The 14,191-nt window shown below is 41.9% G+C and overlaps 1 protein-coding gene across 1 annotated transcript; it reads right to left on the bottom strand.

Annotated features, from left to right (window-relative positions):
* Positions 1-208: 208 nt before the first annotated feature.
* fdx2 (ferredoxin 2) lies at positions 209-2,288 on the bottom strand. The gene is made up of 5 exons (XM_051112377.1): positions 2,070-2,288; positions 1,894-1,942; positions 943-1,049; positions 783-870; positions 209-704 (listed from the first exon to the last, which is right to left on the bottom strand). Exons 1-5 carry the CDS (start codon positions 2,242-2,244, stop codon positions 548-550), a joined length of 576 nt encoding a protein of 191 aa, XP_050968334.1. The 5' UTR covers positions 2,245-2,288; the 3' UTR covers positions 209-547.
* Positions 2,289-14,191: the final 11,903 nt, after the last annotated feature.

Genomic DNA, 14,191 nt, shown 5'->3' with positions numbered 1-14,191 from the left:
AAAATGAAGCCTGCTTACGCATCACAGTAGTATGTGTTGCTCATTCTGTCATTTTTACTTTCATCAGTGAGATTTTGTACTACAGTAATGTTCTCCCGCAGTGCAGTAAGTCTCCGAGGATAATGGGAACTTTATCAAAACTATGAACGTCATAAAACATCCACATTACAGTCACAGGAAACAAGGAGCAAACGTGTCTAATTGTCATAAAAACCTTGAAGGTCCTAAAAGAGGCTTCATTTTATTCATGTAGAAGAAAGGAAACAGAGAAAAAACAGATCTTGTATTTTGACGTTTGACGTACATTTACGCTATCGCTAATGTTGTGATTATATGAAGGATAATGCAGCACCACGCCGGCGTCCTTCAGACCAAATTCATCTGGAGCTCAAGAGTTCAGCGCCACTCAGCTCACCGGAGCCGTTCGAAGAGCCCGTTAAAGCTGCGAGCGCTCACCCAAGAGCCTCGTCTAGCGTCGGTATCCCACGGTGCTTTGCGATCCGCAACGCCGGCTCTCGCGTGAACCCTCCGTTCGCTCTCCCGCCGCTCAGTGAGGTTTGGGCACGTGACCGTCCACGTAGAAGTTCCGCGTGACCTTGGGCAGCGTCAGCTCGATGCCGTCCAGCTCCGGCGTCAGGATGATCTGGCAACCCAGACGCGAGTTCTCCTGCAGCATCGGCGCCATGTCCAGCATGTCGTCCTCCCTGCAGAGACACACGACGCTCGTGAAACGACTCGCGGCGAACACCGCCCTGAGCTGAGCTGAGCTGAGCTCTCCTTACCTTTCTTCAGGTTCAGGAAGTTTATCGTAGTATTCGCTGCTGACGTACACGTGACAGGTGGAGCAGGCTAGAGACGCTTCGCAGGCGCCTGAAGAACAGAAACACGAGCTGATGAAGACGAACCTCAAACACACGGAGATGAGGAGACGCTTGAACTCACCCTCCAGATCAATGCCATGCTTGTGCGCCAGGTAAAGAACGTTGTCGCCCACTCTCGCCTTGACTGGAATCCTCTGTCCGGAGCGGTCGACGTACACCACGTTAACCCTAGAGCACAGCAGCAGATCAACCCATCAGATTCAGCGGCGCTCGTCAGCAGGCCATCTGTCTAGCTTCGCTTTTCATTTTAAAATATCATGTCCATCTACACACATTCGTCCTCCTTTTAAGGCCACATTTTATACTTTATCTAATAACTGTATATAACAAATCAATAAATAGAATAAAAAATAGGCTAAGCTTAAGATGACACTTTCTTTTTTAGCTCCAAAATTGTTCCAGAGTCACAACAGAACATTTGTGTCTCTGATCAACACAGCAGTGTTTCGTTCTCAAACAATTTAGCAAGCGATTCAGTGACTGATTCACAAATGAATTAGCTGAATGAATGAATCACTCATTAAGAATATTTAGTTTCATAACGGAAGGGTAGTTCCATAATTGACATAGAATTGTTTCCAACGTTTTATTTCTCCATTTTCAATATATTTTGTATTTTAAACATTAATCCTACAATATTATGACATGCATAAACAGTCTGTGTAAATCCATGCCACTTCTGCAGTGCAAAGGTCATTTTGTCTGATTTCATTTGATTGGTGTCAGCCCTGTTGTGTTTCATTATTCTAACTGCATTTATGAATAAATTTAAATGCTTCATTAAAGGGGACACATACATTTAACACAGGTTAGAAAAGTTGCCGTTATAAAGGTCAAAAATGACCCTGTAAATCGATTTAAATGTCACTTCTTGCTAGAAGAGTTTCTGTCACAGTTTCTAGGTTTGAGGTTATTTTTTTATCCTGGTTTCATGTTGTAATGTTGTAAATTGTCCTCATTGTTGGTGTTCGGTGAACCGGTCACCAAAGTTCGATCTGACCCGAAAACTTACACTTGCTCGTCCTCCTCCGGTGAGGTGCTGTCTTCACTCTGACACACACCTGACAGACACAAACACGGGATCACAGTTACGCAAACTCTTAATGCCTGTTACCAAACTACTAATTATCCGTCAGTGTGTGCGCGCCCGCGCGCGCGTGTGTGTGTGTGTATGTGTGGAGGACGAACCGATGCTGGTCCGCAGGCATCTGTTAGGAGCTGAAAACCCGTCGACAGCGCGTCCGACCGCGGCTCCCGTGCACACGTTCAGCCGGTACAGCGGACAGATGCTGCAGTCCGGCGAAACTCGGACGAACCGCTGAGAGAAACTCACAGCCGCCCGGACCGCCGCGGACGCCGCCATGACACTGTTTTGATCACGTGACCCGCGCTGGCCACTAGCAGCCAAGACGTGATGACGACACTAAAGAAGCCTCACAGATTCGTTATTTGTTGTATTGTTAAATCGCAATGGTTATTGTTCTTTTCCGATGGTTTTTATTTTATTTTTATTTTTTACTTATTATTTTTCAATGTTATTTGAATGTTAGAGTTAATAAATACACAAATAAACATTTTAATGTATCGTTGTTTTAATGTATCAGTGTTGTCATTGTAAACATTTTAATGTATCAAAAAGGACAATGAATCCTATACAATTGTAGCCACACTGTTTCGAGATTTCCTGATATTCACGAAACATAAAGGACAGTGATACATTAAAGGAGAAGTTCACTTCCAGAACAACAATTCACAGTTAATGTAGTCACCCCCTTGTCATCCAGGATGTTCATGTCTTTCTGTCTTCAGTCGTAAAGAAATTATGGTTTTTGAGGAAAACATTTCAGGATTTTTCTTCATGTAATGGACTTCAATTGTGCCCCCGATTTTGAACTTCCAAAATGTAGCTTAAATGCAGCTTTGAAGGATCTAAACGATCCCAGATGAGGAAGAAGGGTCTTATCTAGCGAAACGATCCGTCATTTTTTTAGAAAAATTAATTTTTTTGTACTTTTTAAGCACAAAAGCTTGTGTGGCACAGGCTCTGGGATGCGCGTTCTTGAATGTTTCGTTCATTTTTAATCGGATCTTTAATGTGACTCGGGAAGAACGAGTCGTCTCGGGGAGTGATTCGTTCAGTCGCGCATGCGCAACATCCTGTTAGGTTCTGTACTGGAATTAGTTCACCTGTTTCGAGTCTTTGGGTTTTTGAGTTGTTCGTTCATCTTATGGGGCGTCACGTGATGAACGAACGACTCAAACCCGAAAACTTGTCAGATAAGAGGTGAGGTGAGCTAATCATAGACTAAAGACCCAGGTAAACAATGAATGAATCTTTTCTGTTTCTTGTTTGTAGTGTGATCAACGTTTGTGTAAGCAGTAGATGTGTTAGAAAAAAGATTTTTTCATTTTGCTGAACGACACTCAAAGGTCTGAGTCTGTAAAATGATACGAACTTCCCATCACTACTACGAATCACGTCTAAGTTCATCGTCTGTGTTCTGAGTGTGGTGAAAAACTCCATCTTGTTTTCTCCTACAACTTCAGAATCGTCCGACATCGTTGTACCTTTTTGTTTGTAAACAGCGTTTGACTTTCTTTATTTTTGAGTGTTTGCTTTGTAAACACTGGGTCTGTAGTTCCGTGACCTTTCGACGTGACTCAGTAGTACGTAGTGTCATGAACGCGCATCCCAGAGCCTGTGCTACACCAGCTTTTGTGCTTAGAAAGTATACAAATTTTTATTTTCCAGAAAAAATGACCAATTGTTTCTCTAGATAAGACCCTTCTTCCTCGGCTGGGATCGTTTAGAGCCTTTGAAGCCGCATTTAAACTACATTTTGGAAGAACCATATCAGTCCATCATATGGAGAAAAATGCTGAAATGTTTCCCTCAAAAAACACAATTTCTTTACGACTGAAGACAGAAAGACATGAACATCTTGGATGACAAGGGGGTGACTACATTAACTCTACATTGTTGTTCTGGAAGTGGACTTCTCCTTGAAGATACATTATGAGTCAATGATACATTTATTTTGCACAGACGAGCCAGAAACTACAGATAATTTAAAACAGAAGTAATAGAAATTATTGCTTAATATTTTATTGTCCTGGTTATATTAGCTGAAAAAAAAGTATTTAGACTAATATTTTATTATTGTACTGATCATGTATTATTTAATATGCATAAAATAAGATCCGGTCAATCTCTTAATAATTTTGAAAGTAAATGGAGAAGTATAAATGCGTTTTTAAAGAAATTAGTTCTCACTCTTTGTACTTTTCTCCCTTAGCAATACACCAATCTATTCTTTTGCAAATGCACTATAACTCATGAGGTTTATTTCAAATGGCTTATGACGTTGTTTCTCATTTCTAAGGCCTTGGATAAAAGCGTCTGCTAACGAATAAATCTAAAATGAATCGATGTTTTTCTTTCTCAGTAACACGCCATACGGGTGTTGATGGATCTAGTGTCAGTATCCTCCGCCAGGGGGCGACAAACACCGAACAGCCTGAGCGCAGATATTCATCCGCAGCGATATGAACTCATGCAAAAATGGAGAAGAGTGAAACAGGAGGCTTCGACAGGGTTTAGTGTTGTTGTACTGTTACTGCATCTTATGATCAGTCGCTGTTGCTCGAAGAAAGGATCTGCTGATGAATAAATGTAAATGTGGATGATTAACACATGAACAAAACCACACTCTCCATGTTGAGCAAATGTTGTTCTGTGACATCCAAACTCATCCAACACCTGAAACAAACACGAGACGCCATCACAGGTACTCCCTGAAGTCATGCTAATACTTTCATTAAAGTGCCCCTATTATGCGTTTTCAAATATGATCTTTCATGTAGTGTGTCATGTAGCTGTATGTGAACATAAACTATCTGCAAAGTTGTGAAGCCGACAGTGCACGATACATAAAGTTATTGTCTATCAAAAAAAAGAGTCGACTCACATTTGCCTAAACGAGTCGTCAGGATTTCGAATCTTTTTCTGTTACGGTCACACGTCACGAAGTAACACATTTGCATAATGTCCGCCCACGTTCTACGTCGCGAACAACTTGTCCGCCCACACATTTCCATGGGGTTTAGGTCACATGGAAATTTACACGTACATTATACGGAAGACGCTGTATCATACGCTGTGAGTAAAACTGTTTTATATTCACTTCCAAAAGATGATGAATCTACAAATATTGTATTTTCTAGCGATCGTTCAAAATACGTAGTTGTGTACGTTATGTTGTGTAATAACCCTGCACATGTCATGCTAACAGGCTAAATCACGCTTCTGTAGTTCTGTTGTTCAGCTGTGGACCCACTGTAGTCTGACAATTTGTGATTGCTGCAGCTTGACTGTCTCATTAGTTGGAGTAATGATAAAGGATGGCGCACGAAGCGGCTTTCACACCGAATGCGGAAAGCGCTGTGCTATGAAACCCATTCGTTCCAATTGCTTCCGCCCTGCGTGGACGGCTTGTTTCGGCCTCGACTAAAGCGCACGCGCAGCCGAGCAAAGTTCAAATGAGTTGTTCAAATGAACTTTTGTCGCTGTGCTCCGAAGGGCTGCACTGAACTCAGCGGCAGCGCAGCGCTTTCCGCGTTCGGTGTGAAAGCCGCCTTAATACATTATACATTGCTGAAGTTTACACCATAGAGGTGTGCCCGGTTCGGTTATAAAAGCAAATTGTGAGCACTTTCCAGACCGTGCTAACTTGTGGATCAGCCGCTTCAGCCGTTTCATCATCAGACTCTGGCTGGAATCGATGCCATCTTTTCTATGTATTGACAAGTCTCCAGGGCCGTCAGTCAGTTATGGCAATGGGCGTTTCGTTCTCCGACACGCCGTACGCGGTAGACCAATCATAAAGGACTGCGCCATCTGACCAATCACAGCAGTGAGGGCTCACGGAAAGGAGGGGTTTAGAGAGACTGATTCTTCGAACTGCTTCGCACGAGTCGTTTAGGAATCATTTAGAAATGGGGTAAAATTAAATCTATTTTTGGAGAAAACTAAAGTGTTTTTTGACCTTGCATACATGTAAACCTGTTTTGGGAGTCTATTAAAACAATATTAGCAACCCTTAAAATGGCATAATAGGGGCACTTTAAGACAACTTAGAATTCCCATGATGAGCTGGGTGTGAGTTTTGGTTGGGGTTGTTTTGTGAAAGAAAGAAAGAGTTTTGTCTTACATGTGGACACGTGTAATAGTTAAGCGTTCTGACTAACTTGAACGGAACGGAGTTCAAGAAATCAACAGATGTGGCGACACAGCTCAACGCTACAATGCGTCGCTGTTATCCTACAGTTCTGTTAGCACAGATTCAGTCGAGGGGCTCTTGTTCTCGTCCGAGGATGCCGCGTGAGATAATGGACGTGTGGCGTGAGAACAGCACGAGTCTCGTGTTGAATATGTGAGAGTTGGCAGCTGTGCGATATCACTTTCAGCTTTTCTAAGCACACATTCGCGTAATAAATAAACACTGAACTTTACACATTCGGCTGACCTTGTGGCTTGGTTCCACAGAATGGCCGCGGCTCGCACCCGTGACGCCTGATGGAGTCGATTTAAAGCAAATGTGTAAAACCAAGTGTAATTTCAGGCGTCTGTCACTGCAAACATTCACAGACATCACAGTGAATTCTGACAGAAAACAGCAGCGATTCGACTCGTTCGGGTTACGCAGAAAAATCCCAAAGACATTCCAGACCTGTCCGGACAGATCCTCCTCCAGCTGATCCGCTACTGTGGGAAAACCACTATATAAACCATCACAAGACACTAAACTAATTCATTAACTGGTGTTAGTAAAAGTGTGTGTGTGTGAGAGAGAGACAGAAAGAGTTCCTGTGGTTCCTGTGGGAATGATTCATTCAGGATAGTCAGTCTGCGCTGATTTGTTGGCATTGTTGAGGTTCTGGCGTTCGGTGTAGACGTACGACCGTTTGTGAGGTGCTGTTGCGTTTATCGGACTGAAGCTGTCACAGGACTGCTGACCTTTGACCCCTGATAGTAACTCCTACCAAAAAAAGTCAAACACCATGAAACTAGAGAACAAAAAAACACAAGAGCAGTAATGAGACCGTGTGTGTGTGTGTGTGTGTGTGTGTGTGTGTGACCCTACAGCCATTAATTCATGTCTATTAATGTCTTTGGTCATGTTCATAGTAAATAGGTGTCTCGTATAATGTTTCATATTAAACTGTGTTTAATATATTACTGAACATATTAATATGAGGTGTTGTTGTGTAGGATGTGATGTTGATATTGACACACACACAGCAGGACACTGAAACACAAACACAGACGGGTCGGCCTGTCAGGCGTCTGTGAGCTGCGTTAGCGTGACGGTCTGAAACTCAAGCTCTGGAGGTTCGTCTGCAGGGGCCCCTGAGAGGCTCCTGAGGGCCGCGGTGCCGCTGGAACGCATTGATGAATGACACGAGGCTGATGAAAGACATTTATGAGCTTTAAATGAAAACAATCCTCTGTTTTTCACTAAAAACAACTTGAAAAGACTTTTATTTCCTATCACGTGCACAGTTGGGACAAACGCCACATCATTTGATATTTCACATTTACAGGATCTTCATGGAGAAGCGTCTGAACACAAAGTTAAACCGACATTAAGGTCTGAAGCAGCTTCACGCGTTTGACCTGCTCGGTTTATCCCTTGATATTCCTGTGATATTCCCCTCCAGAACAGAGACGTGTCAGTCTGAGGGGTGTTTCTGTCATTTCTTTCCTAAAAGGTGGCCAGAAAGAAAGGCATAGCTGATGATCATATGAAGGCAGATCTTCACTGATGTCTCGTGTTAAACTCGCTCCACACGCTGCTCTCCCGCCTGTACTTCTGCTGCCAGTAATAGGCTCAAGGTTTAACTGGTTAGCGTGGGTTAGTTCATCTCTTCACACAATAGCAATAAATGATTTATAATTTATTGATTCTCCCTAATTCTTCTTTTTCGTCTTTTAATTTTCCCCTTAAAATAGCCTACTCCTTTTACATTCAGAAATTCCTCTGGGTTTGTGCACATTCATTTCAGTTTTAAGAAGTGTTTTCAGTCCTGCATCAACTACTGACGAACACACTCATTTTTACTCGGGTTGTCATTCAGTTATTTAACCACGTATTACTATGTCTCGGGAAGGATTTTGACATTCAAACACATTAAAAATGCACAAATTCACATACACATCATGCAGGGACTCCTAAACTGTTGTTGAACCTCTTTCACATAATGTAGTTACTCAAAGTCTCTCTGAGATTTTTAGATAATAAATGAATAATTAAGTAACATATTTGCATATTAATGGCTCTCTGACATTGGCTTATGGTCATGACATGCAAACAAATAAAATATGTGATATTTTTAGTAAGAGTTTTATTTTGGTTGTTGTTATTTTACAATGATTTAGTTTAATTTTAATTTTATATTTTTGTGATTTATTACATTATTAGCTTTTCTTTAAACTCACAAACCCCCTGCAGTTCCTTCACAAACCCCAGTTTGGGAAACCTCTACGTCATGTAATGTTTAATGCACTTCAAATCTTCATACTTCCACAACAACATCAACAATGCTTCAGACACACGTAACCTCTTCAAAACATTCAGTTCGCTCCTCTGCCCTCCCACACCACCTCCCACCACTTCTATAACAGCCGATGATTTCGCCACATTCTTTGCCGACAAAACGAACTATCAGCAGCCGGTTCTCAGATCCACACGTACAGGAACTAATACCGACAACATCCACCGCAAACACCCCACTCTTCTCCTTCTGTCCCCTTTCTGAGGCAGAAGAATCCAAACTTCTCCTCCCCAATCTATACTCCAATCTACCAATCTACACTCCCTCCAGAACTCTGAGATCCACCAGTGAGCGACGCTTCGTTGTACCATCACAAAGAGGCACAAAATCACTTTCCAGAACATTCTCTTACACCGTTCCTGGCTGCTGGAATGATCTTCCCACGCTATCCGGAATGCCGACTCCCTGACAACTTTCCAGCGACTGCTGAAAACTCATCTCTTTCGATACTATTTGAAAAAACACTTTTTGTTCTACTCTTTACCTGTTTTTCCCTTTTTAGCTTGTACTTATCTGAACAATGCCTGTTACATGGTATTACGAGCACTTCCTAAGTCGTTTTGCCTCTTTGGGATGAATCGCTTGATGTATTCCCTCGCTTTGGATAAAAGCGCCTGCTAAATGAATAAATGTAAATGTAAATGTCATGGTGTTAATAACATGAATTAAATATATTTTCTTGCATTTTTATATCAATGGTACACTATTACCCTATTTAAATTAATGTGATAAACAAGTTACAAGTCAAAAGTAATCTAAAAATAATTAAACATTAGTCAGATTATATGACCTAAAATGTGCAGTGTAATGTATTGTGTTATGGATTAAAAACTAAAATTTTTGTTATGTAATTTGGAATCAGTAACAGACCACAGTTTACAAGAAATCTACCCAGCAATGTGTGTGCGTGTGTGTGTGTGTGTGTGTGTGTGTGTGTGTGTGTGTGTGTGTGTGTGTGTGTGTGTGTGTGCACCATATCAGCAACACGCTGCTTGATTGCTTGCAGGGGCGTCATTGCTTGATGCCAACAGAGACAACAACAGGGTCTGTCATCAGCGTCACAGACTGATGAACAACCACAGCACACGCACACACACACACACATGCACACACACCACAATAACGCTGCATTATGGAAGGGAAATCACTCACTCTGTTTGATTTTGTTCCAGGAAGGTACAGAAATGTGTCAGGGTAAATGAGGTCAAAATCTGATGCCATTTCACTCTCACATTGTATGGACCGGAGATAGACGTGTTTCTGTGACTCTGTTAGTGAGCAGCGAGTCTCTCAGAGTTCTGTTGTTTTATTATCAGGTTAATTATGTTTTCTGTGTCTTTAAACAAATGCTCACAAAACCAGTGCCATATTTAAACGGAAACACGATTCAGCCGATTTATAAGATTAGGCTCACTAGTCGTGTTCAACAGATTTCACTATATTACTAGACTCCTCAGACCATAAATGTGAGAATAACACTCATTATCCTAATTCTGTCACTTTATCCTTTTACATTTTTCTGTCAGACTGAAACTAAATACATGTGTAAAAAGGCTCATGAATTCATAAAATAATAAGTTGGTTGTTTGTGAACAAACAATTGTTAGACTCATTAGTTCACACTATAAATCTCTATCATTTGTTCTAGTGTTTTGTTTGATCTGGTTTACTTCTGAAAATATGACTGCTCATCTACAAAGGTTTGGGTGTTTTTTTAGTTGTAAATCACTTTAGATGGAAGCATCTGCTAAATGAGTAAACGTGAAAGACGTGAGTGTTTCCTTTCAGCTGAACCCTAAATCAATGTAGCGTTCCTTCATACAGACGCCATCATTAGTGGGACAAAGACTTCATTCTGCTGTGCTGGAGGTTTTCCAGCTCTTCGCGGACCTGCAGCTCCCGGCGGCTTTAAAACGCTTCAGGAATAGAGATTAAACCGGAGGAATTCTGGAGTGAGTATCGCAGCATAATGCGTTTACCAGCTCTCAAACCATCATCTGAAAGTGCATGTGTGTGACATACGTGAGCTCAGGATCAGTCACATCAGAGCGTGTGATATGTGTTTATTCAAATAGCTCAGTAAATGAGTGTGCGTGTGTGTGTGTGTGAAGGAAACGGTTGCTGTATGTGTGTGTTATCAGAGCATCCGTGAGGATCCGTTCAACGGCCCGTGTGTGGTGAGAGCGACGGCTGATATCAGCGTCTGACACACTCACCGCCTGTCACTATAGCACAAGAAATATAGGGAAGGCTTCCTGTTAAAACACACACACACACACACGGCCTGATCATAACAATACAACATACACGTGTAGCAAAAAATAGTTAATAGTTCATTTATTTTTTAAGTGATTTTGAGTGTTTCGTTACATAAAATACCATGTAAATGTAATCTTTATTTATTTGGACATTATTAAATAAAGTTTATTGATTTAATTATATTTTCTTGTCTTTTTTCCTTGGGTCTTTCTGCAACTATAGGCACTTTTATAAAGTAAACTGCTTTCGAACACACTTCCACGCTCACACTAGTGTGTGTCATTTGTCCAGCGGGATTAGGAACATATTCTTCATCTTACATGATGTATTGTGTTTGAACATTCTATAAATTTGGAATAAACTCTTTTGATCATACTAACTGACTGCTCATCTCTGTGATCACGCTTATGGACCCCACGCGTTAACGTTCAAGATTCAGTATGACAATATAAAGAGTAGAAAAAGAGATTTCCTCCGCTCACTTACGGGACAGTCGGTCCTGCACACGCGTGTGTGATTGCAGACGCCGATGTCACGCTGCGTTCACACATTCATGGTGCTTTATGAGTGTGATTCACACGCACATAATTACAGGCTGAATGTCTGTCTGATTACGTGTGTGTCTGATTGTCAAACTCACGCTTGTTTGTCTGCGGATCACAAAACAGCCCAAAGAGAGAAAGAATGGGTGCAGGGATTTTCTGTTAAGAGTAAACATTCATATAAATTGAAGTGTCATCATGGGGCAGCTGTGGCCTAATGGTTAGAGAGTCAGACTCGTAACACAAAGGGTTTGAGTCTCGGTAACGGCAGGATTGGTTGGTGGGGGAGTGACTGACCAGCGCTCTCTTCCACCCTCAGTACCACGAGTGAGGAGCCCGTGAGTAAAACAACGAACCCCCAACTGTGTGTGTGTGTGTGTGTGTGTGTGTGCGCGCGCACTTGGATGGGTTAAATGCGGAGCACAAATTCCGAGTATGGGATATTACCATATTGGCCACACACCACATCATTTGAGGTGAAACATTAAGCTGACTTTTATCTTAAAATGTTGGAAATGTGTATGTCACTGTTCCGCTGATTGGTGGTGGTTTTTTACAGTACGTTCTGCTTAGAGAACAAGTGAATCAGCACCTGCCACTATTACCGTGACTCGTGGAAAGTGAGCGATCTTTCTGAGAACGGCAGGCCAGCGCAGTTACAGAAAAACCCACAAAGCCTGACATTCAGCCCGACTCGACCCGCGGCGAAGCTCCGTCATCTCGTCTCGTCTCCGAAAGCACCGAGATGATAATCATGAAAACATCCACACACAACGGCAGTTTGTCTTCACGATGCAGTTCATGATGTTTTTAGCTGCTGTACTTATATATTGCTGTTATTTATTTTATACAGGACACCATGCATGTGATCTTTGCTTTACTGTTACAATCAGACCTGTTAATAAAACACTTTGACATGAGTGTAAATGAACTGATTCAAACTGACTGACAGTCCTAATTTTATTTAATTATTTTAAAACGACTACATTTACGTGAAAATGAGTAACACTGTAAAAACACTATGAAAACCTATGAATATATCATCAGCAATGTGTGTGTGAGTGTGTGTCTATGTGTGTGTGTGTGTGTGTGTGTATGTGTGCTTGTTTTGCTTGTGTTCAGCGGACGACAGTCAGCCAGTGGGTTTGTTTAGTCTCATAAAGCTTTAAAGAGACTAAGCAGACAGAAAGAGGAGAGATGTTCAGATACTGCAGTCACAGTCAGACAGATAAGCGGAGGCGCGTGTGAGTGTGACGCGTCTCTCTGCTCGTGTGTCTTTTATGTTTTCAGGTCTCTTACTGGTTTTGTACACAGACACAGGAGCAGAAACACTTTGTTTTGGTTTGGGTTTTCAGACGCTCCCTGAGCCCCAACACCGTACATTAATCACACGTCTGTCTGTCAGACACACCCAGCTGTGACCCACCAGCATCACTGCCATTCAGAGCTCCTCTCCCGTGGCCTCATGGGATAGCACAGCATCCGCTGGACGAGCACTGCAGAACGGGTGGAAGCAGTGAGTCATCCGGTACTTTTTGGCTACTAATTTTCAAATACTATGAATTCAGACATACTATTCCTTTGTCGTACTGTTTTTCATATGCCGATGAGGCTCGGGCCCTTTTTAGCGTTTTGCTCGTTGTCTTCTGTTGGATCGTGCGAATTTATGTTTGAACCGTTCATTCTAAAATCTTCCAGTTATGACAGGCTCTTTACAGTGCTCATGATAACTTTCGTTAACTCTACAACAGCAACAGCAATAACGGAAGTTCAAAGACAGAACCCTAAAAATGCAGGAATGGAGCGCGCGCAGTGCCGATGAGCTGCGGGGTTGGAGTTTAGACACACAAATGAAACTCTGAACTAAAGCAGGTCAAAATTCACACACCAAACCAGCGGATGATCTCATGCACAGATGATGTGTTCACACAGGATGGGTTAAATACAGCAGTGAACCCCGTGAAGCCTTGGTTTACAGTGAATGTAGAGCAGATGAAGGACACTGATGTGGAACTAAAACCCCCTTGGCTGTTCTAAATTGACTGTAAACCACAGCTATACAGCGCTTACTGTTTATATAAAATGGCTCAATGCAGATATTACAGGCAAAATATATGTATTGATATGTTACTTTTTTCAAGCTAAATCATCAAATGCATCTTCTGCTAGTCACTCACAGTGACAGCAATAAAACCTTACTGTGATCTGATGGAGCTCACATCAAAACGGAGACTGAAAGCCTGTTTCCACCACTGAATAAAAAAATAAAGTAATCGTGACATTTTTTCTCACAGTTCTGATCGTTTTTCTCAGAACTGCAAGATATAATTCACAATTGTAAGAAAACAGACTCTTTTTTCCCTCAGAATTAGACTTTATAATTTGCAGTTGCAAGTTTATGCCACGCAATACTGAGGAAAAAGTCCGAATTGCGAGATGTAAAGTCACAATAACCCTGTTTTATTTTATACACAAGAGGAGTTTGCTCTCAGAATTTAAGCTGAATGAAGCAGACCTGACGCACATACTGCAGTCAGTTTGGTTTAAACTTCATCATCTCACCGAAGAAGACTAGAGACGAGACAGATGATGAGATTAACACGCTGAGTCTCCATCGTTAACCGACTTAACTAACCAATCACTCGCATAAACCAGCACGCTGTTCTTCAGAAATGAGCTGGGTTCTTGAGAACAGACTGAGGAACCCGAGCAACACGGGTCGACTGAGAACTTAGGGCTGAAATCCTGCTCTACGTTTGTTCTTCTTGAATATCAGATTTCACTCTGAAATACAAGCGATGAGACAAGCGCACACATGTCATGTTGACTTTAACCAGCATCCATGAGTAACAGAGAGAGACGTTTCGTATGTGTTTTTATCTCCTGCAGCTCGTC

The sequence above is a fragment of the Labeo rohita genome, chromosome 6 (assembly GCF_022985175.1).
Source record: "Labeo rohita strain BAU-BD-2019 chromosome 6, IGBB_LRoh.1.0, whole genome shotgun sequence".
Classification (NCBI taxonomy): Eukaryota; Metazoa; Chordata; class Actinopteri; order Cypriniformes; family Cyprinidae; genus Labeo; species Labeo rohita.
Note: the sequence above shows the minus strand (reverse complement) of the source record. Positions and strands in the feature narration are given on the sequence as shown.